Here is a 27289-nt window from a genome sequence, read left to right as displayed (position 1 = left end):
AAATCGAGATTGTTTTGTTGAGCAAACACGTACTTACCTACATATTACCTACGTACATCAATCGTATAGAAATGGTACTTCTTTGTCCTTCAAACACCATGGCTATTTCCCCTTCAACTTAGGTACAGCGCCCCGCTGTTGAGCCCGCGAGGTTTCCTAGGGTTGATAAAGCCCAAGCTCAAGAACTTACGCACTAGGTACTTACTTATTAGTTACCTAGAGTATACCTGTTCGATAATGTATGAAGTTGTATTCCATACGATTTATGTGAAGTTATTACGAGTTTATGTTTTTTAAGAAAATAATAAACAAATAAATAGGTGCCTATACCTACTTTTCATACTTAAAAACATAGTTACTTAATATGTATGCTATAAATTGCTTCCAACTGAACATGGCGTAAAATTGTAAGTAGGTAAGTAGGAGAGTAAGTACTGGTACAACTGTTAGCTTCTAGGCGATCATCCATCAACGTTATCATGGGCGACGGATATAGTTCACAGCCCTAAAAAGCCGGTTATAACAAGTTAGGGGTTCTTTTGGTATAGAACAAACATTTTTTATTGTGCCTTGCGACATAATAGGGGGTACCACGGAGTGGGGTGACCCTTGTTCGCGCATGCCCGTAGAGCTCGCTTCGACGCGGCTACGGCCGTCACCTCAGTCTACAGCTGAGAGGCTACAGGCGATAGATACCTCTTGATTTTAACCCTTAACAAGCGGTTAGGACCATAAAATCCTATATTGTACAAAAGTGAGTACCTTCATAACGTTTCAATTCCTAGTGGGAATCTTAGTGGTCAATTTTTATAGAAAAGCGTCCTCCTCTCATTAAAATTCATGTCAAGGAGGGCTATAATAAAAAAGTGACGCAAGTGCTCATTAATTAGTGCCTCAGATGATCAAGGATGGTGAATTATTGAATAATAAGGATGATGTAACGACGAATTTTATTCAATTTAGTGTCAATTGTGTGTAAAACGTTAATTTTAGCGCGAAATCCACTATAATGGCGTCGGCAAATCGATATAATTCGGACCATGTGGTCACTGCTAGTCCATATGATTGATGAAGTCAATGAATTATCTTATAAGAGAAACATTATCTTATTTGAGATATTATATGATAGTTGTGTAATGTTCTTTTCAGAAATGTTGGAGCCAAAATCACTAGAACCGCACCACCGCCTCGAAAAACTTTTTAAAAACCAAACATTGTGACGCACAATACAAAGCTTTCGAAATTAATTAATATTTTAAATTCAACATTGTAACAATTACTTTTGGAAGCGTAATTATTGTCGGTATTGTATTTAGAATTTTGTCTATTCTCTACTTAGGGTATAATAAGATAGTTATTATTTTTATATGGAGCGATAAATATTTCGATTGTCTCCTGTTTGGAGAAAGGATTGTTGTTACAGAAACTGTGTTGACAAAAGCGAAGCTTATCTGTTATATTGAAATAAAAATAATAAAAAAATGTCGTTAAATTAGGTGCTATTTAGGACTCGATCAACTCTGATTTCCGTAACGAATTGGAAATGGAGCCATACTCTGACGATTTGCTATGGTTGGTGATATGCGGTTTCGTGGTGGCTTTTATCCTGGCGTTTGGCATTGGCGCCAATGACGTGGCCAACTCCTTTGGAACCAGTGTTGGCTCCAAGGTGCTGACATTGACGCAGGCGTGTATTCTCGCGACCATCTTCGAGATTGCTGGGGCAGTGTTGATTGGTAAGTGAAATTTATTATTTTTAATTTCAGTTCAGTTCATTCAAATGAAAGACTCTTGTGGTATTCTTTTCTAATCATCCATTTGCTTATTATGTATTACATTAAGTACCTACCTACTACATAAAATATAAACATAAAAGTAGGTAGGTATTCTAGATAAGACTGAAGTTAGTAGATCTACGTCCATCAATGTCTACGTCAGACCTAGAGTCGCCATTCGGTGTCTGGAATGACATGGGTCGATCACTACGTGCCTATTTTCAGTTAAAAAGTTAATTTTATTGGTTGATGAAGTTAATTATTTTATTACTTTGGGGCTAGCTGGCGCTGTGTGAAATTGTCCAAAGATTTAAAAAAAAATTATAGATGTTAGAGTGCGAATCACCCCTCTGTGTTCCGAGCGGTCTTAAGAACGGAATGACTATGTATTGTATGTATCTATGGTATCAATTTAAAGTTTATAATATCACCTTTAAAATGGTACCATTTTTATTGATCGTCTATTAGTCATTTATTTCTTATGATCGCTCGGAATAAATAGGGTGATTCCATATTTTTGCTCGCGAGTGTAGTTTGTCCCGGGGGAATTATCTAATAATGAAACATATTTTTGGTACTTAATTAGTTTTCGATTTGATCCACACACGCGTGAAAAATAATAAAACCTAAAAGGGTTTATAAGAACCTAGGCTGCTTGTTTCATTTGACAAACATCATTATTTCTGAAAGCTCCACTATTTGCTAGTTGCAAGTTGCAATGCGCCGGTGATAAAGTTTACACAAACTTCACGTGTGTACCTAACAACGGCGGTAGTTGTTTACTTACACGAGACCTACATTATTACGTATTTTAAAGTAACCAAGAAACAAAGATGATTTTTTAGTTAGTATTGATGATTCTAATTGATTTAATAATTGAGTGGGAAAATTGGAAATGTTTTCTGCAGTTATTGTTTACACTTGCCAGTTTTTTCTATTTATTCGTACGATGATTGCCTGCATTGTCTTTATGAAATTTTAGTAAATAGAATTACGCAATCCTGTGCGATTACATAATTAATACCAAGACGACTGACGCACATAGACAAGTGATGTGTTAAGGACAATAATAGGGAAATTTTTATATGGATAATAATATCTGTATTTAGAAAAAATACATCTCGAAAATAAGTTAATGTAGAGTCTTTCAACTTATTGACATAAAACTCTGTTCTAGCAAAACGGATCTTACAGTAATAATAATGCAAGATTAACATTTAATTATTTTATTTATTTTCTAAGTAGATTACCACTATAAAGATTGCCGCAACATAGCGTTTTTTTTACAATAAGCTTTGCCGTCAAGAGAGCCATGCTCCCATATGAAGCAATACATATGTACTTTAATTTTTATTTTATTTACCAATTCATTCATATTTAACCGACTTTAAAAAAGATGTAGATTCTCAATCGACTGTATGTTTTTTCAAGGCTACAAAGTGTCCGATACAATGCGTAAGGGCATCCTCGACGTGAATCTTTATACGGATGGCGGCGAACACCTTCTGGCGGCCGGGTGCCTTGCCGCGCTCATTGCCAGCGCAGCTTGGCTCATCGTGGCCACTGCCCTACGCCTGCCAGTATCTGGCACCCACTCCGTGGTGGGCGCTACCGTGGGGTTCACTCTAACTGCCAAAGGCCCTATTGGAGTGCGTTGGTCTACGCTTGGAGCTATTGGTGAGTACTTCAATTCTCAGACGGACGTTAGGTCTATTGTTTTAAACTGATGCTGTGTGAACAACGAGCTCTATTAGATGGACTTACAGGACTATTCCTATCTCTCGATCCTCACCATTGCATTATTTATGTAGTAAATGTAGTCATTCTCGGGAGGGGGACGAGGGACGCTACCAGTCACTCCCGGGGGAAAATTCAACTATAATTGAAATCATGGACGTGCTTAAGCGTGGAAGCTTAGGTGCAATTGTAAATTAGTTCATTAGTCAAATTAATGTTGTAGGTACGTTACTCAATTAGGAATACTAATGGCACAAACAACCAAGCCTAGAGGTAACTCGATCGTCAGTGGCTAATGAACTAATACTGTTCGTACCTACCCCGAATGACCCTAATTTATCTGCAGTCTCTTTGGAAGTTAATGCGAAGACTACTTACTTGACGATCTTATTTTCTTACAACGTCCATCCACGTACCATAAATAAATAACTATGTATAAGTAACAAATATTAATTAATTATGTAACATTGAATACAGTGGGAGATTAGAAATACGAGTATCTAGTATATTTTTTTTTACAAAATAGTGAGAGTTTGTCCAAGGAGGTGGAGGAGATTAATTGGAAAAATTACGTATCAACCTTCTACTTATTCATAATTTTGTAAACGGTCCCCAGTGGCATCGTGGTTCATCTCACCTGTTCTGAGCGGGACAGTGTCAGCAGCGCTGTACTGGCTGGTGCGTCGGTTCATCCTCCGAGCTCCCCAGCCCCTCACTGTCGGTCTTCGGGCGCTGCCATTCTTTTACGGGGCTACCATTGCTATTAACGTGCTCAGCGTGGTGCATGATGGACCTAAATGTAAGTCACAACATTAATAAACATTTTTAGAACATGAATTTGATTTTTTCCGTTTGAATTTCATTAAGCAGTGTTTTTTATTGTTTTCAGTATTGGGAATGGATAAAATTCCACTGTGGGGAGCATTGTTAGCATCAGTGTCGCTGGGTGTGATAATCGCAGGTTTAGTGCGTGCGTTTCTAGTTCCACACTATCGTAAGAAACTCTCAGCAACTCCAGTCAATTTTACTTTAGGATTATCGAATGGTAAGGTTCTTGTTTGTCTAATTTTCTGTGCTCCTTCTGATCTCAATTTACTATCAAACATGACCAAGTAATTAATCGGTTTCAGAAACGACGCCAGCCAATACTCCAACGCATTCTAATAAAACTAGCGTCCCTCAACGTCCAACGTCGCTGCTCTCCGAAGATGGGAAAGTTCTAGAAGCTATAGCAGAGAGCGCTGAAATGGTGACCCTGAGTGATGCCGACAGGGTTTCCATAGGGGTCAAAGAAATGAACTTACGAAACCGCGCTTTACTAGCCACCATGGATGACTGCAGTATCTTATCAAGGAGCTTAAGCCCACCCAACAAGTCTCGGCTGCAACTGATTGACGCTGATCCGCAAATTAATACTCTAAAGTACATAGATGAAACCCTTAGTTGCTGTAAAAGTTTGGACTCGTCCCAGTTGGCAGGCATGGGCGAGAGCTACGATTCTAGGAACGGTTTCTTTGGCGGATCATGCGACACTATTGCACGTGGAGAATTCGATCGATTTGCGGCTGCTAGAGTAGTTCCGACTACTGTAGAATTCGATACGCCTCCTCCTAGGGTGGACAAGGTCAGTTTGCATCATCTGTTGTTTCTACATACGAATGTTATAAATTCGAATATAATTTCGCCTACCCCTCCTTTTCAAATAATAGCGACAGAAGCAAATTTTGTAGTTAAGCTGTTTTCAAACAGGAGATGTGTAAGCAATAAAGACTTTTCTGAGATAGATCTAAACCCACGCGACCTTTGCCGCGGGAGAAACTAGCTATACTTCGTAATTTGAATTCTATTAAAAACTATTGATTGATACATCATATCAGGCTCCAGAAGGCAGCGCATGGAGCATCGACTGCGACGCGCGGACCACCAAGCTGCCAGCCATAACGCCCAACTCCAGCGCGGCGCCGCTGCTACGAGCCTGCACCCCGCCGCCACCTGCGCCGGCGCCGGCGCCCCCTCCAGACACGCTGAAGCTATTCTCGTTCCTACAAGTGCTGACGGCTACTTTCGGCGCGTTTGCACATGGGGGCAATGACGTCAGGTACGTGTACCAAGCTGCCGGCCATAACGCCCAATTCCAGCGCGGCGCCCCTGCTACGAGCCTGCACTCCACCCCCGCCTGCGCCGGCGCCGGCGCCCCCTCCAGACACGCTGAAGCTATTCTCATTCCTACAAGTGCTGACGGCTACTTTCGGCGCGTTTGCACATGGGGGCAATGACGTCAGGTACGTGTACCCAGGTACCGGCCATAACGCCCAACTCCAGTGCGACACCCCTGCTACGAGCCTGCACTCCACCCCCGCCTGCGCCGGCGCCGGCGCCCCCTCCAGACACGCTGAAGCTATTCTCGTTCCTACAAGTGCTGACGGCTACTTTCGGCGCGTTTGCACATGGGGGCAATGACGTCAGGTACGTGTACCCAGGTACCGGCCATAACGCCCAACTCCAGTGCGACACCCCTGCTACGAGCCTGCACTCCACCCCCGCCTGCGCCGGCGCCGGCGCCCCCTCCAGACACGCTGAAGCTATTCTCGTTCCTACAAGTGCTGACGGCTACTTTCGGCGCGTTTGCACATGGGGGCAATGACGTCAGGTACGCACCACCAAGCTACCGGCCATAACGCCCAATTCCAGCGCGGCGCCCCTGCTACGAGCCTGCACCCCACCCCCGCCTGCGCCGGCGCCGGCGCCCCCTCCAGACACGCTGAAGCTGTTCTCGTTCCTACAAGTGCTTACGGCCACCTTCGGCGCGTTTGCGCATGGAGGCAATGACGTCAGGTACCTACGCACCACAAAGCTACCGGCCATAACGCCCAACTCCAGCGCGGCGCCCCTGTTACGAGCCTGCAGCCCACCCCCGCCAGTTCTACTTTGAATAATTTCTGGAACTTTTGTAATTTTTGAGGATTATGCGCCCCACGTTGGGCGCCACTGTAAACTTATTAGCTGGTCTCGGGGTCGTAAATGTTTTCGATGCATGATAAAAATACGAAACAAGTATATTGGTACACAAACACATTAAAAGCTCACAATCAGGCTTCCCTCTAGTATAAAGAAAAAATTGTAGTTAGCTATTAATATCGGCAGCTCTGGAAAACTTGCTAAATACATTATAGATTTAAATGTCCCTAGACGTCACCAATTAACTAACTAATTTTTCAGCTCTGGAAAATTACCTACTCGTTTACCTTTTGCGAGGATGTGGTATTTTTTTCACCCGAACGTTGATTTTTTGTTTTCAGCAACGCGATCGGTCCCCTCGTGGCTCTATGGCTGCTGTACTCAGAAGGCGGCGCGCACGCCAAGGCCGAGACTCCGTTGGCCATCCTCGTCTTCGGCGGAGTGGGCATCGCGTTAGGCCTATGGCTGTGGGGACGGCGCGTCATCCGCACCGTGGGCGAAGACCTTACCAGCATCACGCCGGATACGTAAGATGCCTACTCTTTAATTTCCTTTTAATGAAGAAATATCTTGCATAAAAAAATATCTGGTGAAGGTCGCTGGAAGAACCTGGATGTGGGCAGCGCATCGTTATGAAAATCTTTGGGGGAGACCTTTGTCCAGCAGTGGACGTCATTTGGCTGACGTTCGTTTCAGCCACGAACGAACGTACGAAAAAATATTATCTGCTCAGAAAATAATCTGCATGAGTTATTATTTAATAATAATATTAAAAAAAAACATATAACCCCAAAGTAAGCACTAACATGCTTGTCATATTAAACATAGTAACACCCAGACCCGTCACAGAAATTAAAATTCATCATTTCAATTTCTGCCCGGCCGGGAGTAGAATCCGGGACCTCTCGGCATATTAGTCTGAATATTCTAATGTACTCTGTGGTAGTCTGTTTCAAACCACTACACCAAACGGCCGGTCGCATGATAGCGATGACGCACCTTTTTTTCGTGGAAGCCGTCTTGCATCCGCTACATCTAGTCTGTTAATTTGCACGCAGACATCATACTGCGCAATATTTTGTCCACAAACAAGTGAAGATAGAATTTGTTAGACCATATGCGACAAAAAACATGACAACAAAAATAAAAATCGAACTCACTCTGAGCTGAGCCTAGGCGCAGACTACCGATTTTTAGTTGGCCGATAGTTGAGTCGGGCTGTTATCAATAGGGTGATGTATGAAGGTGCGCACATTAAGCCTAGGCGCAGACCGTCGATTTTTCGTCGGCCGATAGTTAAGTCGGGCTGTTATCAATATGGAGATGTATGAAAGTGCGCACATTACACCGATTTGGTATCGGCCGATTCTTCATATAAATTAAAATCGGGCCCAACTATCGGACATCTAAAAGTCGGTGGTTCCAGGCCTAGGCTAATTCTTAAAACACAAGCATCTTTACACTTTGATACTTTCCAGCGGATTTACCATCGAGCTGGGCGCGGCGCTGACGGTGCTTGTGGCCAGCAAGGCGGGGTTGCCGGTGTCCACCACGCACTGCAAGGTCGGCTCCGTGGTCTGCGTCGGCTACTTCTCCGAGAAGGCTGTTGACTGGAGTCTGTTCAGGTGAGGCCCATGACTCATTGTTTTCTTCTCAGGTAATTAAGTGGCGACCACGGGCTGGAAGACGTACCGTGGGCAGGCCTCCTACTAGGTGGACCGACGATCTGGTAAAGCTCGCGGGAAAAGCCTGGATGCGGGCAGCGCAGGACCGTTCATTATGGAAAACCTTGGGCCTTTAGCCAAATGAAATCTGCTGGACAAAGGCCTCCCCTTTGTCCAGCAGTAGACGTCATTTGGCTGAAACGAATGAACGAAGTAAGCTTAGGCGCAGACCACCGGAATTTAGTCGGCCGATATTTGGGCCCGATTCTAATTTGTATAAAGAATCTGTCGATACCAAATCGGTGCAATGTGCGCACTTTCATACATGTCAGTATGGACACATGGTATAAAAGTGTGCACATTGGATCGGCCGATCCTTCATACAAATTAGAATCGCGCCCAACTTTCGACCGACTAAAAGACTGTAGTCTCCGGAGAGTCTTAAATACAGGGTGACTTGTAATGAGTGAACATATTTTTACCAAAGGGATTATAGTACAGGCACAAGCCTGGGCATAGGTCAACAATCCTAACAGTTTCCAAAAACTTTTCAATTCTCGAGAACTGCAAGGTCCGAACTGTCATTTAAGTCAGGGTTCATAAAGAATACCGAGAATACAGTTCATGAATCAGTGAACGTATTGGGGATCATTTTTAGAGGGAGTTACTATTCTCTCAACAAGAAGATCCTGAGTATGATTACTCAGCCACTTAAAGTGGCGTGCAAACGTCTCAATGAGATCGGGAATCAGGAAATTACCACTTACTGCAAGGTTACCTTTGTCGCCGTGGGTTCCACCATGTCGTAGGGGAGACTGGGTACGGTTGAAACAATTTTGCTTTTATTGTCTATAATTTTGTTGTTTAATAACCAAGTGACGATTACGATACGTGAAATTGAAATTTGAAGTTTTAGCTATGATATGGCTGTATCATTATAGTTCCCGGGTTACTATTTTTAGAAATATACGAAATTAAAAAAAAAAGAAATTTTGTTTCAACCGTCCCCATGCCAGGGGCGGTTGAAACAGCGATTGGGGTCTGTTGAAATACATACAAATAATACAATAATTACCAATAAAACGTGTTTTGTTTATCATTAATACTACGAATATTAAAATTATGGCAACACATGACGACATTAATCAGTCTAAGTATTTAATATTTCTAAAACATTAATTAGCCTTTGATAAGTAGTAAACATTTAAAAAAATAACAGATACGATAAAATAAATAATATTTCCACATCTAATAAACATTAATAATAAAAAATTATTAACTTTCTAAAGAAAGTTTACGAAAATCTTAATGTTTTTTTCAAACCATACTTTTCCGCCGCTTTCCGCAGTGAATCTCCAGCTTTTACCTCCTCTTATGCTTTACCAAGTCAATTTCCTACCTGGAAATCTTCCTTACCCAAACTCTCGGCATCAACAAAAAATAAACATTAATACATTTTCTGTTTCAACCGTACCCATAAAAAATGTTTCAACCGTCCCCAACCCCACTTTTGGTAAAATATACTTTATAGTTTCGATATTAATAATCACACATTAAAAATAGTTACTGTCCCTTATTCTACAAGCTTCATTATAATCGCAAACGCAAATCTGATCATTTCACATAAAAAGAACAGATAGTATAAGCGTTAATGTCTGAAGAAAAATACTTACTTTGGGTAGTAAAAAACAAAATGGTGTTTTATACACAACGTCAACGCGTTAGGAAGTTATTAGGCACTAAATTCGTGTTCGGATCTGTCTTCCGCTTCTTTTTCCCCTAGGACCCCTCACTCCCCGCGGAACCGTTTACGAGATATTTGCTCTGTTTCAACCGTCCTTTGTTTCAACCGTACCCAGTCTCCCCTACTTTCTATTTTCCATCAAATAGATACGAATTTATGTGAATAAGATAATTTATGGGATCAAAGTTGATGGAACGGGCATGGTTGTGACACATAAGTAGAGATATTGTGACGATGTGTGCCTGTCTGTAGTTAGTTATGACTTTAATCATGATTGCTAAACATTTGATACAATAAAGACTTTCGTCACCGGCCCAATTTATTGATGGATCGATTGATCATTGATGTAATGGTACTTTTGTTCCAGGAACATAATATTCGCGTGGGTGGTGACGGTGCCAGCCGTGGCTGGTATGGCGGCCCTATCGATGTTGGCGTTGGAAGCTTTCGCTGTTTAGTGTAAGCGGCTGTTAATCATTCGCAAGCAGGGTAGTACAATTGTGTTTTGGCGCAAACGCATTTCACGTGTTTATTATTTATTTTTACAACGTTTAGCTCGGCTTTAAGTTATCTTTACGTTGTTAATACTTTTAATTTTAATTAATTATGTATGTATTAATCGGTATGTACGAGTAAGTTACAAGCAAATGTGATTATTTTTCATCAAATGTTACTTAGTTATAATAAATATCCAAAGAGCCACGTACTTCACCATCATTACTTAAATTATCTCAAAGCGCTAAGGAGAAGACATAATATGTAAATTTTCGAAATTTTGTGATTTTATCAGGTGGATTTAGAATCGATGCCAAACTTTGTGATTGTTTTTTGTTTAAATGCACCACAATAATTGTTAACAACAACGTCAAAATGTTATTAAAATAAGGAGATAAATGTAGGACTGATATTGAATTGAATCTCCAAGACATTATTTTTGAAGCATTATTAGGAATTCAATAGTCGTATGTGAAAACTTTGCTACGTATAAAGGTATTAATTAATATTTTCCTATAGCAGGTACCTCCTTGTGAGTAACATGTAACATTCGTCGATGAATTGGATTTTAAAGCTTTCAAAATATGCCTCCTGGTTACAGTCATCATAGCTTGTTACCATCGAGTCACACGGGAGTAACAATGTTACAATTAAATTGAAAAAAAAAAGTCCCAGCCAGTCACACCGTTAGATACTTGTTAACCTGTATTTTCTTACAGTGAGTGAGTTTAGATAACTTAATTATTACGATTTTAAATGTATTTTGTACATTGTATCTTTACAATGAAATTTCGTAATATCCTTGATATTTAATGTGTGACTGGATGGGATTTTTTTCCCAACGAGTACAGTGTTACACCTTTGGGTGTGACTCGTTGGGAATAAGCAACTATGTAGGTAGTTACCATGAAATTATAATGTCATTTTTTCAAAAAATTACGAAATTATTTTGTAAGTACAAATCTACCTTCATGTCATTTATCTTTCTATTTGCAACTATAATTACATATGTTGTTTTGGAATATTTATTTAGCTTTTATGTGAAACTGTGATGTAGTTTATATTTCTGACCAAAAATTCTTTGAATGTGCCATAGAAAATGTAATTAAGTTAATTTAGCTCAAAATCTGAATTTTGGCTATTCTAAAATCTAAATCACTAAGTAGGTAGGTGTTTAAGGTTTCGTCCAGACAAGTCGATTGATTGATGTAATTTCGTTGGAAGTAGTCGGTATCAGGTAAAATGTTCAATGTTAACTCTAACGTGCACGTTTAATTGGTAAAATTCACTAAAATGGCCTATTAGTTAAAATTAATAGAATGTGATCTGACCTTTTAGTACTTTTTAGCGAATATTTTCTATCTGGCATATCGACCAAATCAAACATAGATTGTACCTTAGCGTTTTTATGCTTTTATTTAGTACCTAAGATTGTACTTACCAGTTTAGTTTTGTACTCTACTTATGTACCTTTTATGTTATTAAAGACACTATTCAACTTACGTAGAAACGAAATCAATTTACTACCTAATATTGTTGAATAAACATTGGATAGTTTGAATGTGTTTTAATTTAATTACCCCTCGAGAAAGTTGATTAATGGGCCACACAGGGAAAGCGGATTATTAGACTAATAACCTAATAATATTTGGTCAACAGTTGTTTTTTTAATTATAAAATCTTATTTTTTGATAGACACCTTTGTTTTGGTCATATGTTAGGAATGTAGATGATATTTTAACTAACATTAATTCTAGTTGCATCATATTCATATGATAGAGTTAACAGTAACAAATACCTAATCTTTCTACCAAAAACCAGTTTTCAAGATCGGGTTTTTGAGATAATACGCATCAACAGTGAAATGTTATTAAAAACAACATTTTATCTCAATATTTTATCAGTTACAAAGAAAAGCAAAGCATGTTTTAATATTATGCATCTGCGTGGTATTTAAACTTAGAGCTTTAAAGACCACGTTTAGTAGGTAATATAGCCGAAGGTGGCCGAACCCAAAGTCCCAAACAAACCGGACCGCTTTGTTTTGGTAGCCAGCTGCCGATCCGGCGCGTCTTGCGGCTCACTCACAGACACGCCATTCCACGTCGAGCTCTCGTTAGACGCACGCGTACTGCTCGCTTTCCGCAATCAAAACAGAGAAGACTTGGACAGAAAATAAGGTAAGAACTATTGACTTATTCTATACAATATTGTCTCCATCTCTAAAACGTCGAACAGTGAGTCAATCATCTGAGGATGATACCACGTAGGCTGGGTTCTACGAAAACGCCCGCATACTTCTGGCGATTTTGGTGGTGTGCTTTCAATCTTGTTTATTGACTTTGATACGTCAGTGCGCGTGTGTTGAGGATAAGTTTTCGAAAAATTAGATTCGGTCGACGAATACCATTCCACGTCGTGTTAGTGAAATATGTAGAGCTGATATTATGGCTGATATCGTGAAATATGATATGACAAGTGTTACTCTTTGATTGTACCTACTCGAAATTAAATAATGCATTCGATGCAAAAATGGCATACACAATGCACATGTTATATGAATCAACAAGTGGGGACAGATTTTTTTTACACAAAAAGGCTAATGTTATACGATTTAAATATTATTTAATTTTGTGAAGTGAGGATAATATCTCACAATTAGAAGTCGCATACCTACCTATTTATTTACTTGCCTATTTATTTAAATTTTGGACTACAAATCCATAAGAGATAAGTCTTGTATTTCTTTTAATTGACACGCTGACCTCTTTTAGAGATAGTGATTGGATAGCTCTAGTTTTGTGCATAACATTATACCCAGTAAACAAAGAAGCACTATATACGAATGGAACGGTCTGCGTCAAACCCAGACGAACCATGTAGGTAACATTCGTTATAGCTAGATATTGATTCGCTAAAGTTGGCATACTTCCACAACGGTTTTATATGGAATGCCTATCTAGGTATAGCAGATCCAGATTCTAAAGGAAAACTAGCATTTTATTCTGGTATTTGAATAGATGGTAGGTACCTATTTTGACCAAAATTTTACAAATCAAATCGCGTCTGTCAAACGTTAGATATGTTAATGTCCAACTGTGACCGTGACCGAACCTACTTGGGCTGCTATTGAAAAACTTTGGCTAAAAATATTAAAGTTGCCGTCGGAATACAAATATTTTATCGTGTTCATGCACGAATTTTATTCAAACAATGCTTGTGGATTCGCCTATTGTTTTGGACATGGTTATAATCAGTTCTGACTGAACCCTTTTTTGTGGAAGGAAACAAGCATAACTATTTATTTTATATCTATGAAATAGGTTCTTCCCTATTGTGAAACGAAATCTAGATCTAAATTTACGTTTAGTGCAACAGCCGTGAAAATCTATTTTTGAGCCTAGAATCATGCTTGAGTTTTTACTCCATTCATTCGTACGCAATATAAGTCAAGTAGATTTACGTAATTGCAATTTAAATATGTATAACATGGTTTATGTAGATAATCGAAATACCAAGAAGAACGAGATAATTTCATGAATAATATTAGGAAAATCAAATATGCTGCCGGGAAATATCGAGCTGACTATAAAATACTAACCTAATAATTTTAATTAAATTACTATTAATGCATTCTATCTGTTGTTGGCGTTAACAAATTAAGGGTCATAAATATTATTCTGTACCTACTTGCTGTATGAGTTAACAGCACAGCATGTCTAATAATCCTGAATACATACATGTACATGTTTTAATTAATGACGATGTCTAACAAAAGTTGAATGCGATAACACTTTGAAAACAAAACAATTGCTAATTGTCTTTGAATACCTAAATTAATTTGACCATTTCAATAGTCGACGACTTTGCGGTTGATAGCATGAGTCACGCTGAGTGCAATTAATTGTAATTAATTTGATAGTATTTTGTTTAATTTGGAAAATATTTTTTTCCGCACAGTGGCGATCACGTGATGAACCACGTTACTTCATTGGACCGTCAAATATCTGTTGTTAACTTGAAATAATATTAAATAAAACACTATTCAAGTCAAAACTCCGCTACTTAGACACATTTATTTATTTATTCATAGTTTATTTGTTTATAGTGCGTATTCCATAAATTTTCCTCAAAACTCTTGGTGATTATTATGACTAAGTAATTTAGCAAATTATTTTTAGCAGAGGCATGGTTGTTCTCAAAATTAGTAATATTAAAATACATAGGGGAGAGTTCGGTATATTGTACCGCCGGGTAAATTGTACCACCCTCATATTTCGTAAAGTATTTACTGAATGTCTGTAATTGCAACACTCAGCGATACACAACTAAAATCAATTAATATCGGCCATGTGGTTTTTGCCGTGACAACAAACACGTGTGTTTTATTTTGAAAAGTATTTTTTCATTGTTTTCAAGTAACTTTTGACAATACATGTTTAGATTGTAATTTTGTTAAATTTAATCACAGGGTGTTTCTAATATATTATTTAGAAGCGTAAATTAGTGTGGATTACAATTATTTGAAACATTTTTCGGTATTTATAAACTATATTTTTTACCGATTTTTTAAAAGCACTATCACCTAGTCGGCTAAATTGTACCACATCAAGTTGTATGGAACTTTACCAAAGGATTTTGAATTTTTTTTTAGTAAATCATATTTTGAAGTTATAATAGCGTAGTTATGTTTGACTAACAATAAATGAAAGCAAAAGACTGGCAAGTAGATTAGGTACAAGTGTGCGTTACGATAATTGGAATTACAAAACTTGTACTCAAAATCGTGATAACGTGTAAAACAATATCGATTGCCTATGTTATTAACTACTGTTCCTCTTCGTTTCCTAATTTGTTAAGAATGTAGGTATCTTATAATATTTTGCCATAGTTTTTTTAAAGGCTTGAAATTTATTGAAATCCAATTTAGTAACCCTGTGGTACAAATTATCGAACCGGTTGGCTAAATTGGACCGAAGCTCTGAACTCGTACTTTGTTGATTTGTGCTAAATATACAACAATCATGTTAATTAATACTTATGAAATAGTAAGTTGTATAATGTATCTTTTATTATATACCATGGACATTAGCAAAAACAAAAGAAAACTATGTGTAAAATGGGATTGAAAAAAACTGGTCCAAATTAGCGGACTCTCCCTTATTTGATTTCGTTTGAGTGAAAATGTATCATATAACTTTTGAAATTTCATCTTGGCAGATTCTTGAGTAACAAAAGAAAATTTCAATCTCAAACGAAATCAAATATTCGTTTCGTTATCAAATGAAGCCAATTAAACAAGTAGGTAATCCATATTCCGTAAGATGAAATAAAAGCAAAACCATTTGTTTTAGGAAAAATATGGACGACGACGGACTGCCCCTTTATCCTCAGGTTTATCCCAACGCCAAAGTAAGTTCTAATTTTTATTATCGATTTCCTTCTATAATAACGCGATCACATTAATTACCTATTTTTATTACACCTACATACATGCATGCAATGAAATTATATACATCATTATACTAATTATATTAATAAATATTCCACTTGAGACTGTGCGCACTTTAACTTAAAACTTTTCAGTACTTGAGTTTTTATGTTATCAATATGAATTTGAATTCCTTTGCCACTTCAAACTCAAAAAAATTCTGTTGAGTGCCATATTCTACGTAGAAAATAAATGAATTGAACTTTATTTCATGAAACGATTTAAAACTATGTTCTACTGGTAAAAATGTGGGTAACGTTAACGTTGTCGAACTTGTACTCACGTTGAATAATAGAGGTGATCCATTTTGTTTTATTTTACGGAATACGTAGGTTCAGTTTAGTTAAAGCATATTCAGGGAAAATTTAAGTCAAGAAAAGGTCTTTGGTTGACTGAAGAATGATGATAATGATATAACCAGGCGTTCTGTGATACCTTTACCACTACATTTATATACATCCGTTTCACGAAAAACCCGAAGCTCATAATAATTTCTTTTTGTTGCAGATGGAGCGTAAGGAACCAGTCCCTCAGATGGCACCGGCTGCAGTCCCACCAATGCAGGTCAGTAAATCAGTGTGTTTTTTTCTTGATCATAATGATTTAAATATATACCAATGTAAATACTACGTAATATTATGAAATACTAGCTTAGAAATATATTATAGCCTATATGTTACTGGGTTATAAACAAATATACTGTAAAGTTTAACCAAAATCCGTTTAGTAGTTTTTGCGTGAAAGAGTAACAAACACGAGTTTACATCCTGACATCCATACAAAATTTATTTATAATATTAGTAGGATAGTAGGAAGTAGGATTTATGAACAAATTGGGTATTAAAAATTCTGGATCTAACGTAGGACAGGATTGACGAGCAATAGTAATTTTATTAGATAGTGTATGTAATAATTGCATATACTTATGAATAAATAAGTTTCCATTTTAGTTGATAACAATGAGAGTTATCAAGTAGTTATGGTGATGCAAAAAGTCCCGGCGCACAAGGTTTGAAGTCATCGCTAAAAATAGTTTTTAAAACCCGATGTGTGCGTATAGTGAGCTGCATGCATAGGGACGTGTTCATTTGGCAGATTTTGAACTGTACAATAAGCGAATAAGGTTCAATATTATAATTTAACATTCATGTTAAAGTTGTACAGACGGCCAGGAAGTTTTGGTGATTGGTAACACTAGTACACTATCGTTTCAAGGAACTTACTCTGTTGAGTGAGTAGTTGATAGTACCGACTGTGTTGAGGTTTTTATTGTTCTAAAAATATCCCGTTGTTGGATTTTCTAAACCAGTCTGGCAGCATGCGTAATTAATTACGACTATAGTATACCTATTGCCCAAATCCTTTGACTCTGGATCTAAGGATTACCTAATAAATAAAAATTGAATTAAGTAATTTAATATCGAAAGTGTAGGCACGTGTAGGTAAATATGATTTATGCTCTGATGCACAAAGCCACATGCTGCATAGGCTCTTATCTATACTTATAGTAAGATAACAACGGAACGTAAATATGTAAACAAGTCTCTTCATCCGTTAATTTAATTTTATTTATAAAAATACGCTATTTTATCTATAACATTTCATTACATCATCGCCATGTTTCTATAAATTATTTTGGTTTTAGTTTTTTCTATTACAACGATACATTTTATATTTTTGCCACATACAGGACAATTTGGAAATACATACATACATACTCATGATTTTTCTCCGATTATTTGAAATTTTCGGGTATAGCCTGACCAGGAACATAAAAACCCTGGCATAGAGGCGCGTCAGTTGCATTTGATAGTGCAACACTGAGTACAGTCGTACCTGTGTTAAATTAATAGGCTAACTTTATGTATCAGGATTCAGGATTACGGGCTAATTTGATATTTTCATAAATTAACGAAAAAATATTATTATAGGTAACCTGGTTTAAATAAATTAAATGAAACCATCAATCGAGCTAGTAGGATTTATTTTATTATTCATCAATAATCAAATTCAGAACTTGAATATTCAACTGCAATGTCTGCTCATGAACGCTTCAAACTCGGTACTTCTTTCCCAATTCCATAAAATTCAACACTTAGAAAGTGACAAAAAACTTTAAAATAGGTAGTTGAAACAAACCACAGCTAATTTTCATAGTGGACTGTACTATACGATAAACATGTCAGTCAATTTGACAACCTTTGTTGGAAACATTATTCAATGAAAATATTGTCCGAACCCTTGGTATTTCTCTTCGACAAATACTTTAACACATTGTGAACCACTTTTCTTTCATGACTATAAAAACATTTTAGCAATTTCATTCACAAAATCAATTGCGCACATTTAAAATAAAGTTTGTTTACACTTTGACAGCAATAGACTGACATGCAAGGTGACATGTCAATGAAGTTTTCAGTTACTGTTGCCATTAAAAGAAATTAGTACCATTAGTTTTCCGCAACATGGCGAGGGTTTTTATGTTCTTGGTCAGGCTATAATAATTTTAATACAATTTCTATTTTTGGCAGACTGGCCAGTTGCTAGGCCCAGAGAACACTGTCACAGTGTGTCAGTTCTGCAAAGCATCCATCAAGACTGCTGTCAAGTTCACCACGACGTCGCGCACACACATCGCCGCTGCACTTTGGGGCCTGTTATGGTATGTCACATCCATCTTCCGTTCGTGAAAGGTCTTATTTATGATATATCTTTGGGATATATGGAATAGTTGAAGGCCTTATAATATCTTTCTAATGGAAAATCTCAGTCCATTCGTGTTTTTAGATCTAGGTGAACATACACAATATACCTCTTTCCTACTCAGGTATTAATTCCCTTACATATAGGTAAACTAAGACCCGATTTAATATACCTAACAGTTTTGGTCCTATGCTGAAAAGATTGTATATTTATTATTTTAAAACACTTATCATAACAACTATTAGGAGTTTTTTAAACTTTTATCTACTCTCTTTACGTAAAAGGACGCAAACTGGTTTGCGAATGACTCAATGGCGAACGATGCCAACACCTAGACATACCTATGCATTCGCAACACCAAAATAGTTGTAAAGGCGTTTTTAAATAGTGCGCTTTATTCAGGAAAATAATATTGATTTTTTTTTCAGTTGCCTCTGCTGCGTGCCGTATGGAGTAGAGTCCGCGAAGAATTCGGACCACTACTGCCCCAACTGCCAGCGTTACCTCGGAACCTACGTCAAGTAGAAACAGGGTTTCTTAATACTTGAGCACTGTCTTCATCTCAAGTGCAAAGATAATCAACTGGATCGTTTATGCGCAAAATTATGATTAATTTGATTGACGTAAACGATTATTGCATTATCTTGAACAAAACGAAAATCTAATCGTGGTTAATCAGAGTTTAAATATAAGTTTAATTACAAAAAGCATTTATTCATTGCAAATAAACATTTTGTGGTGCCTTTTTTATTTTAGTGTTACAAATATTATGATTTTTTATATCTTTGAAACTATGAACATTATAAGAAAAACACAATTATAAAGTTTTGAAGCCATTTTTATAAGACTTATTTTGTACTGCGTTTTAACATCAAAATGTAAAAGATTGTGATAATTAAATAAACATACTTATTTTAGAACGTGTTCTTATAATTTTTACCTGTATAATTTTAAAGGACAATGACCAAAAATGTATGGAGTGTGGTCCAAATGTCCACCACTAACGAGACCTATGTAGTAAAATAGTCTACTAAATACTGATTTATTATAACCAAACCGCAATCAAAAATATGCTGTCAGTAAAAAGTTATCACTGAATGAAAATTCATGTTTTTCACCTTTTCATCCGAAAAATGTTCTTGATATCATTCTATCCATCGCACATTTTGGACTAATCTATGCATGGTAATGTCGCACAGTGTGTCGTGTTAGGTTCTCACTAAAAGAAAAAAAAAGCTCAGAAGAAAGACAACAATATTGGAATACTTGGAATAATGCGAAAGGGGTAAAAATAGTCTTATTTCCCCAACTGGTGCGGGGTTATAGACGAATTATATTATATTATACTAGCTGTGCCGACGACTTAGTACGCGTGAAAATAGTTTGAATAATATTTCCCATTTTTACAACATTTGTCTTTACTGCTCCGCCCCTATTGGTTATAGGGTGATGTTATATAATCTAAAACTATCCTTGATAAATGGGCTATCCATAACAAAAATATTTTTTCAAATCGGACCAGTAGTTAATGAGATTAGCGCGTAAACTACTACAATTTTTCATACAGTCGTAACTTTTTACTGACAGCTTATTTTTTTTTCGTCCCATACTGAAAGTTAATCTCTATTTAATGGACTATAAGCCAATATGGGTCTCGTTAGTGGTGGACATTTGGACCACTTTTGGTCATTGTCCTTTAATAAACTAGAGTTGTTTGTTGGCCTTAGTTGTTACAACCTCAGAAGAAAAAGGAGAAGACTTTAATGACCATCTCACGTAAGTGACGTGCATACGAGTATAGCACGAGTATAGGGTTACCCAAAATATAAGTTATATAGGAAATATACATTATTATAGATATAATTTCCATGACGCGTTGATGTCTTTTACAAGTGTAAATAGTAAATAGCATGAAATAATAATAAAACAGACGAAAACTTTTTACTTTTACTTTTTCTTTGTTTTCTGCGTTGATTCCGTTGATCATCGCTCTTTAAAACTGATTAATAAATAGATCAATAGTAAAGGTAATAAATATTATATACTCGTAGAAAAGTACTAAATCATTAATTTAAGAATAAACATAGAAGTTACAGATCCAGGGAAAAATGTAGATCAGTTGCACTCTTTTTAAAAAGCTTACAGGCAAAAGCTTAGTCTACATCTACACTTAAAAACACTGAAAGATTCGTTTGTTTGTTTGAATTGAATAGGCCCCGAAACTACTGACTGCACCGATTTAAAAAATTCTTCAATAGTCACAATAGCCCTGATGAATAGTGTAGGTATTACGAAATTATAAATATAAAAATGAATCGGTAATAATGTATCTATGAGACTGCACTTATTCAGTATTTTTCGAATATTTATTGAATCTGAGGATGACTTATGAAAGCACTAACAATTCGTGTAAACAGCCTTTATTATATAGGAATGTATAATATTATATTTGAGGATATATCACAAACAGCTATTTTTATTAGTCTACGAGTTAGGTATCAAATAATTGTCAAGGTTAAACTTTGTTATGCGCGGTAGGCGCCCCGTCGATACCTAAAGATTCGTGGTATAGACACTATGGTATAGAATTATAGATAGACTATTAATCCTATATAGTGTGTATGCGGTATGCCCGCTATATGGCGATACTGTTTGTTTAGCAGTCTGGCTACTGTGATCGACAGAAACACACGAGTGTTAGCACTATTGCCTTAAATAGAGTACACCGTTATCTTGAGGAAGGAAATTGGTAAGCATATTATTATAGTTAACACTCATATTCTTATGGTCTTTAATAATGATAGTTAATAATAATACTAATTTTGTTATAGTCTTTAACAATGATACAAACACGATTAAAAAATCATTTTACATTAAATTATATTAACAAAACAAAAATCTAGTAGCTCATTTCAGCAGAAATTTTTAGGCACTGATATAAACATTGTTTTGGATTCTTTTATACTTTCAATTCAACGTTGCTATAATTTATTTTCGATACGTAGCCTCAAGTGGGTATATCATAACATTCAAATATTTTGTTAGAAGATCTACTCTATTACAGTTCGCATCATCCACAAGAGTGTATACGCACGTATACGTTTGCCTTAAAAGGCTTGTTAGGGAAAAACATATAGGATTATTGAAAGCTCAGTTACAGCTCAGTACCCTACCCGTTCGCGCTAAGTTTGCCGGTCCGTGGAATGCGCGTCCCCTCCCCCAACCGCGATTAAACGCAATTAATGTGTCTTATTTTACGCAAATACACATTTTTTTATCAATAACTAGCTTTCCGCCCGCTGCTTCGCCAGCGTGGAATTTTGTCTGTGACAGAAAAACTTTATCGCGCGTCCCTGTTTCAAAAACCGGGATAAAAACTATCTTATGTCCTTTCCCGTGACTCAAACTATCTCCCTGCCAAATTTCATCAAAATCGGTTCAGTGGCTTAGACGTGAAAGCGAGACAGAAAGACAGACAGAGTTACTTTCGCATTTATAATATTAGTATAGAAGTAATAAAAATATTTTAAATATAGTTTTTTAAAGTTATAGACGCTTCCCTTCGAGTGACGTCATATCGCCAGCGGTAAACTTAAAGCGAACGGATAGTATACAAATCACCGTCCACCGGACCCAAACGCCAAAACCATAGTAACTAGTCATAAATAAGTTTGACAAGTTCAAGTACCTCATGCCAATGCCATACCACTTATCTGAATGAAGCCAGCGTAAGATTTCAGTCCCTTTAAAATTTATTATGGTATTTTTTTTAAAAAGCACTGTATAATTGTTAACAGATTGTTAGTCATAACGTTGTGGCTGGACATTATTATACTCGCTACCAAACGAAACGGTCGTTTTCTATAATTTCTTCAACCATATCACTTTACGTTTTTCACATTTTACATTTGTGTCTCAGAAAAAGTGTACGACAGTATAAATTATAGTGTAAGTTGCTTAATATTATTTTATTCTTTGGTTGTACTCCTATTGTTATGTTGCGATTGCAGTTATAAAATGTTTTTTCTTAGATGTGTAATCATCTGTAAGAAAGATTCTATAATTTCTTTTATGTATTTACATATTTAATTTTAGTAATGGAAAATCTACACTTCTATAGCATGTTCTTATAGAAAGTTTACTTAAATTATATAGTAATGACAATTACAGTTGTTCCTTTGTTACACAGTAAACTAAGTGTGTATCGGATACATTAACAGTAGATTATTGTATGATAACTAGGTATGTGATAAAGTATGTATAGTTGGTACATACATCTATCTATCATACTTTGTAGGCTTTCAAGAGTTGTTACTTTGTAACTGCATTTACAGCGTACCTAATCTTTGCTACAAAGCACCGTTTGTTCAGTATGAAAATGTGTAGTCACTGAAAATGTTTAAAGTGTATTTTGGTTGTTGAATTTTATGATTGCTCAAATGGGTGACATACTTACATTAATGTATTTTTTATTTACTTTATTCTAGATAAATTCTACAATGGCTTCTGGGGCAACTACGTCAGCGCCAGTACCATCGGCAAATGCGGTATGTAATTTACCACTTAAGCACTATACTAAGACGAGTCGGACATAGGTATTTATTTCTGAGAATACTGACCTACGAGTAAATCGAAGTGTGCGCTATTATTACAGCAATATGCTCAATATTTATCTTCATGTAAACATTTGACAACGACAAATACTTACCTTATCGGTAGGGAAGTACATACCTAAGTGTGATTCTGGAACTTGTCTTGTATTTTTTTAAGCGAAAGATCACGACTTTATTCTTGGAGTTGAAAACTATTTCTTACATTCTCCATTTACAGACAGTAGGCATCCAAAAAGAATAAATCGTCTCGCTATATTTTTGTACAAATTTTTCCCTGTGCACTTATTAATTCTGCCATTTTAAAATCATCAATCGTTAATGGTCAATTTTTGTCAATTTTGTTTATCACTGTTTCTGTAGTAGCGTGTAGTAGCGTAATTAGATTACGCTTTGAGTAAGTACTAGATAGGTATTGAATATGAAAGGTATTGTTGTTATGCAAATGTGGCAAATCATTTTTAACTAATTAAGAAAGCATTTATTCTGCAATGTATGTAAGTAAATGTCGTTAAGGAGAACAAGAACTGATATACATAATTAGACCATTACAGTTTAAATTAAGTGCTACCGTGATAAAATCGCGCGTTGCCAATAAAACTACTTAATAAACTAAAATGATAGCATAGTAGTAGGTAGGTAGGTGTTTGAAATTGCTGACTTGAATAATCTATATATATAAAAATGAAACCCGTTTCGCGTTGTCACGGCATCACGTGTGAACGGCTGAACCGATTTCGATAATTCTTTTTTTTAAATGTTTGTGGAAGTCCAAGGATGGTTCTTACGGAAAAAAATATTAAGAAAATCTCTACGCTAAGGCGGTACGAAGTTCGCCGGGTCAGCTAGTCTTCAATAAAAACCCAACTGCGTAAAAACAGAGTAAATACAAATGAGTAGGTCATCTTCATAGAAACGCACCGAGCGCGGTTTGTATGTGAGCGCGCCAATACGTATGCGGCGCACACGCACACACTGACAAAATTTAGCGTGGATTAGCGGGGAGTTGCGCTGAATTTTGTTAGTGTGTGCGTGCGCGCCGCATACGTATTGGCGCCCTATACAAATAGAAAATTATTTAAAGATTTATAAAGATGTAAATTATTTTCAGGGTCCGTTACTTCTGGGTCCAGAAAATACCATCTTGGATTGCCCGTTCTGCCGTCACCAAATCAAGACCGCCGTGCAGTACACCAATAACTCGGGGACGCACATCGCAGCCGCCTTGTGGGGCCGAATGTATGTATTACTTAACTGTGGTATTAACGCCCGTATTCACAAACATTACTGAGATCTCACAGTGCGCGTGGACACACAGGGTGAGGCACAAACCAATCACAGAGCTCTATCCAACGCTGTGCGTTCGATTTGCACCTTCAATTATGCAAGCATCGTTTGTGAATACGGGCGTAAGTAGTCAACTCAACGTCTTCCTTCAATTTGTAGTCGATTTCGTTACAATAAATAAAACAAATAATGTTTTGCATAGATATTGGCGGTGCGGTGGCTGAGTTTGTTTCGTTTCTTAATAGCTCTTTGCCACGAAGTATCCAAATTGTAGATTGCATTAGGGGCCGAATTTAAGGAGGGAGTAGTTCATTTCAATGATTAGTAATTTGTAACTAGATGAAATGATCAAACAACTCAAAGAATGTAGGTACGTAAAGGTCTAGGCAGACAAAAGACCCTTTGAAAACAAAATGGCGTTGTATATATTCAAAGTAATGAGAGGTAAAGTGCTTAACGAGGTGATATTGGGAAAGATAGGGTTCTGCGTGCCCGACAGGTACGTGGAGCGGCGCCGCCAGCCGCCGCTGCTGACGGTGCCGCGCGGGCGCACGCAGCTGCAGAGCAGGTCGGCGCTGACGGTCACACTGCACACCCTCAATAAACTAGCTGAACGGATTGACTTGTTTCATTGTACTCTGGGTGAATTCACAAAGATGACGCTTTTTAATTTATGTTATTCTTAGGTTTATTTGTATATTTTCATTTAATTTACTTAAATTACTATTGTTGCGTTCCTGTCATATTTCGCTTGTCTATTGTATTGGATTTCTGTAAAAATAGGCTTAAGCTTGGAAATAAATAAATAAAATTCCTGTTATGTGTTACCATAGGGGTCACTTAAAAATTATGGATTGATTGAATTATGGCCCCGGTTTTTTTTAGGTATACTTAATCGGATATTATTTTTTCCAGTTGCTTCCTCTGCTGTATCCCCTACTGCGGGGAGTCTGCCAAGAACGCGGACCACTACTGCCCTAACTGCGCCAAATACCTCGGAACTTATCGTAGATAAATATGTACCAAAAACTTTTTAAAGACTAGGTAATAAGTACTTACCTATACATAGTTTAAGAATTTGCTTAACATTTAATTAAATAAATAAGTACAATATTGTTTAATCTTGCTGAACATGATGTGCTAATGTTGCATTTTAATTAAGATTATTTTTGTATTTTGCTCGCGATTATATGCGTGTTTTCTTGCATTTTCTATTTTTTGTATTTGATAGACATAGTTTAAATTCTAATCATAAGATCAGAGTGGATCCGAGTAGTGTATAACCAGAATGTACTTATTAGAAAAGGGATAAGTTAGATCCTCATAAAGTTGTTACAATTCACGAAGGCGAATGAGCTTTACATGTTTAGTGGCTCGCTCGCTACCTTTCGTTTGTCAAAAGTTTTGATAGACATTACACTATTAGTCCAGTCATTTAAGCTTAAATTAGGTAAGAATCTCGGAATTCGAGATACCCAGCTGTAAGTCTGTAAATACTTGTATATTGACACCCTAAAAGTTGTCTCAAAACCTACATATGGTAGGGTGTAAGCAACTATTAAATTTTAAGGTCAAAGGTCACAAAAATCGCTTTTTTTGGAAATATCTCATTTCCTATGGGTTTTTTGCTATTTGTATTTATTATTAATATTGTAGAATAAAAAATTATCTACAAATTTTGTTCAAAAAATTTTTTTATACGGTGAACCGTTTTCGAGATAGAGGGCGGCCGCTAGTACTTATAATAAATCTGTAGAGGTCAATTCTGTACATGAAATATATTTTCAAAATAACTATCAGGGGGTGATTAGTGATCGATACTGATGCCAAAAATGCAATCAGTAAAATGTCTGTCTGTCTGTCCGTCTGTATGTTCCTTATAGAAACAAAAACTACTCGACGGATTTTAACGAAACTTGGTACAATTATTCTTCATACTCCTGGGCAGGTTATAGTATACTTAGGAATTCCCACGGGAACAGGAATTAGCGGGAAAATCCTTTTGTATGAAAAATCTAAACGCTTAACGGAAGTTAGACGCTTGAAATTTGGCATGTAGGTACCTTAGTAAAAGTAAACAGCAAGGAATTCCCGAAATTCCCACGGGAATTAGCGGGAAAATCCTTTTGTATGAAAAATCTAAACCGCTTAAGTTGACCTGAAGTTATGCAGTGACCGCGCGCTCTCCGCCCTCTATCTCGAAAACGGTTCACCGTATAAAAAAAAAATTTAAAAAAAAATTGTAGAGAATTTAGTATTCTACAATATTGATAATAAATACAAATAGCAAAAAACCCATAGGAAATGAGATATTTCTAAAAAAAGCGCAAGAAACCGATTTTTGTGACCGTTGACCTTGTTTAATAGTTGCTTACACCCTACCATATGTAGGTTTTGAGACAACTTTTAGGGTGTCAATATACACGTATTTACAGACTTACAGCTGGGTATCTCGAATTCCGAGGTGAACTTACTATAATGACTGGACTATATCGTTATGTGCATGTACACACACAAGTAATTATATAAGTAAAGTAAAGTAAGTAAGCTCACTCGCCTTCGTGAGTTGCAAGAACTATACCTAGTTTTTTAAGCTATGTGCCAAATATGTACAAATACTGGAAAGCTAATGTTTCATTTTCTTAAAGGACAATGACCAAAAATGTATGGAGTGTGGTCCAAATGTCCACCACTAACGAGACCTATGAAGTAAAATAGTCTACTAAATACTGATTCATTATAACCAAACCGCAATCAAAAATATGCTGTCAGTAAAAAGTTATGACTGAATGAAAAGTCTGTTTTTTTCCTTTTTATCCGAAAAA

At 36.7% G+C, this 27289-nt stretch overlaps 3 protein-coding genes across 6 annotated transcripts; all 3 read left to right on the top strand.

Moving 5' to 3' along the window:
* Positions 1 to 587: 587 nt before the first annotated feature.
* NaPi-III (Na[+]-dependent inorganic phosphate cotransporter type III) lies at positions 588 to 11876 on the top strand. Its single transcript, XM_028309964.1, has 10 exons — positions 588 to 754; positions 1150 to 1736; positions 3207 to 3452; positions 4129 to 4311; positions 4402 to 4557; positions 4643 to 5136; positions 5390 to 5610; positions 6812 to 6997; positions 7949 to 8095; positions 10246 to 11876. The coding sequence occupies exons 2-10, from the start codon at positions 1544 to 1546 to the stop codon at positions 10334 to 10336; spliced, it is 1917 nt and encodes a 638-aa protein (XP_028165765.1). The 5' UTR covers positions 588 to 754; positions 1150 to 1543; the 3' UTR covers positions 10337 to 11876.
* Positions 11877 to 12380: 504 nt separating this feature from the next.
* On the top strand, positions 12381 to 19259 carry LOC114356652 (lipopolysaccharide-induced tumor necrosis factor-alpha factor homolog). Its single transcript, XM_028309939.1, has 5 exons — positions 12381 to 12553; positions 15728 to 15785; positions 16372 to 16428; positions 18396 to 18526; positions 18996 to 19259. The coding sequence occupies exons 2-5, from the start codon at positions 15735 to 15737 to the stop codon at positions 19090 to 19092; spliced, it is 336 nt and encodes a 111-aa protein (XP_028165740.1). The 5' UTR covers positions 12381 to 12553; positions 15728 to 15734; the 3' UTR covers positions 19093 to 19259.
* Positions 19260 to 21181: 1922 nt separating this feature from the next.
* Positions 21182 to 25551, top strand: LOC114356653 (lipopolysaccharide-induced tumor necrosis factor-alpha factor homolog). Of its 4 annotated transcripts, none has more exons than XM_028309940.1 (4): positions 21182 to 21316; positions 23055 to 23114; positions 24289 to 24416; positions 25380 to 25551. In XM_028309940.1, the coding sequence occupies exons 2-4, from the start codon at positions 23067 to 23069 to the stop codon at positions 25477 to 25479; spliced, it is 276 nt and encodes a 91-aa protein (XP_028165741.1). In that variant the 5' UTR covers positions 21182 to 21316; positions 23055 to 23066; the 3' UTR covers positions 25480 to 25551. The 4 variants fall into 4 exon arrangements, with proteins under 4 accessions (XP_028165741.1, XP_028165742.1, XP_028165744.1 ...); XM_028309941.1 differs by having other exon boundaries at positions 21213 to 21316; positions 23055 to 23117; positions 24292 to 24416; XM_028309943.1 differs by lacking the exon at positions 21182 to 21316 and adding an exon at positions 22391 to 22515 and having other exon boundaries at positions 23055 to 23117; positions 24292 to 24416.
* Positions 25552 to 27289: the final 1738 nt, after the last annotated feature.

The sequence above is a fragment of the Ostrinia furnacalis genome, unplaced genomic scaffold, assembly GCF_004193835.3.
Source record: "Ostrinia furnacalis isolate ACB-3 unplaced genomic scaffold, ASM419383v2 OfSCF2847, whole genome shotgun sequence".
Classification (NCBI taxonomy): Eukaryota; Metazoa; Arthropoda; class Insecta; order Lepidoptera; family Crambidae; genus Ostrinia; species Ostrinia furnacalis.
This window is presented reverse-complemented; position numbering and strand designations above follow the sequence as displayed.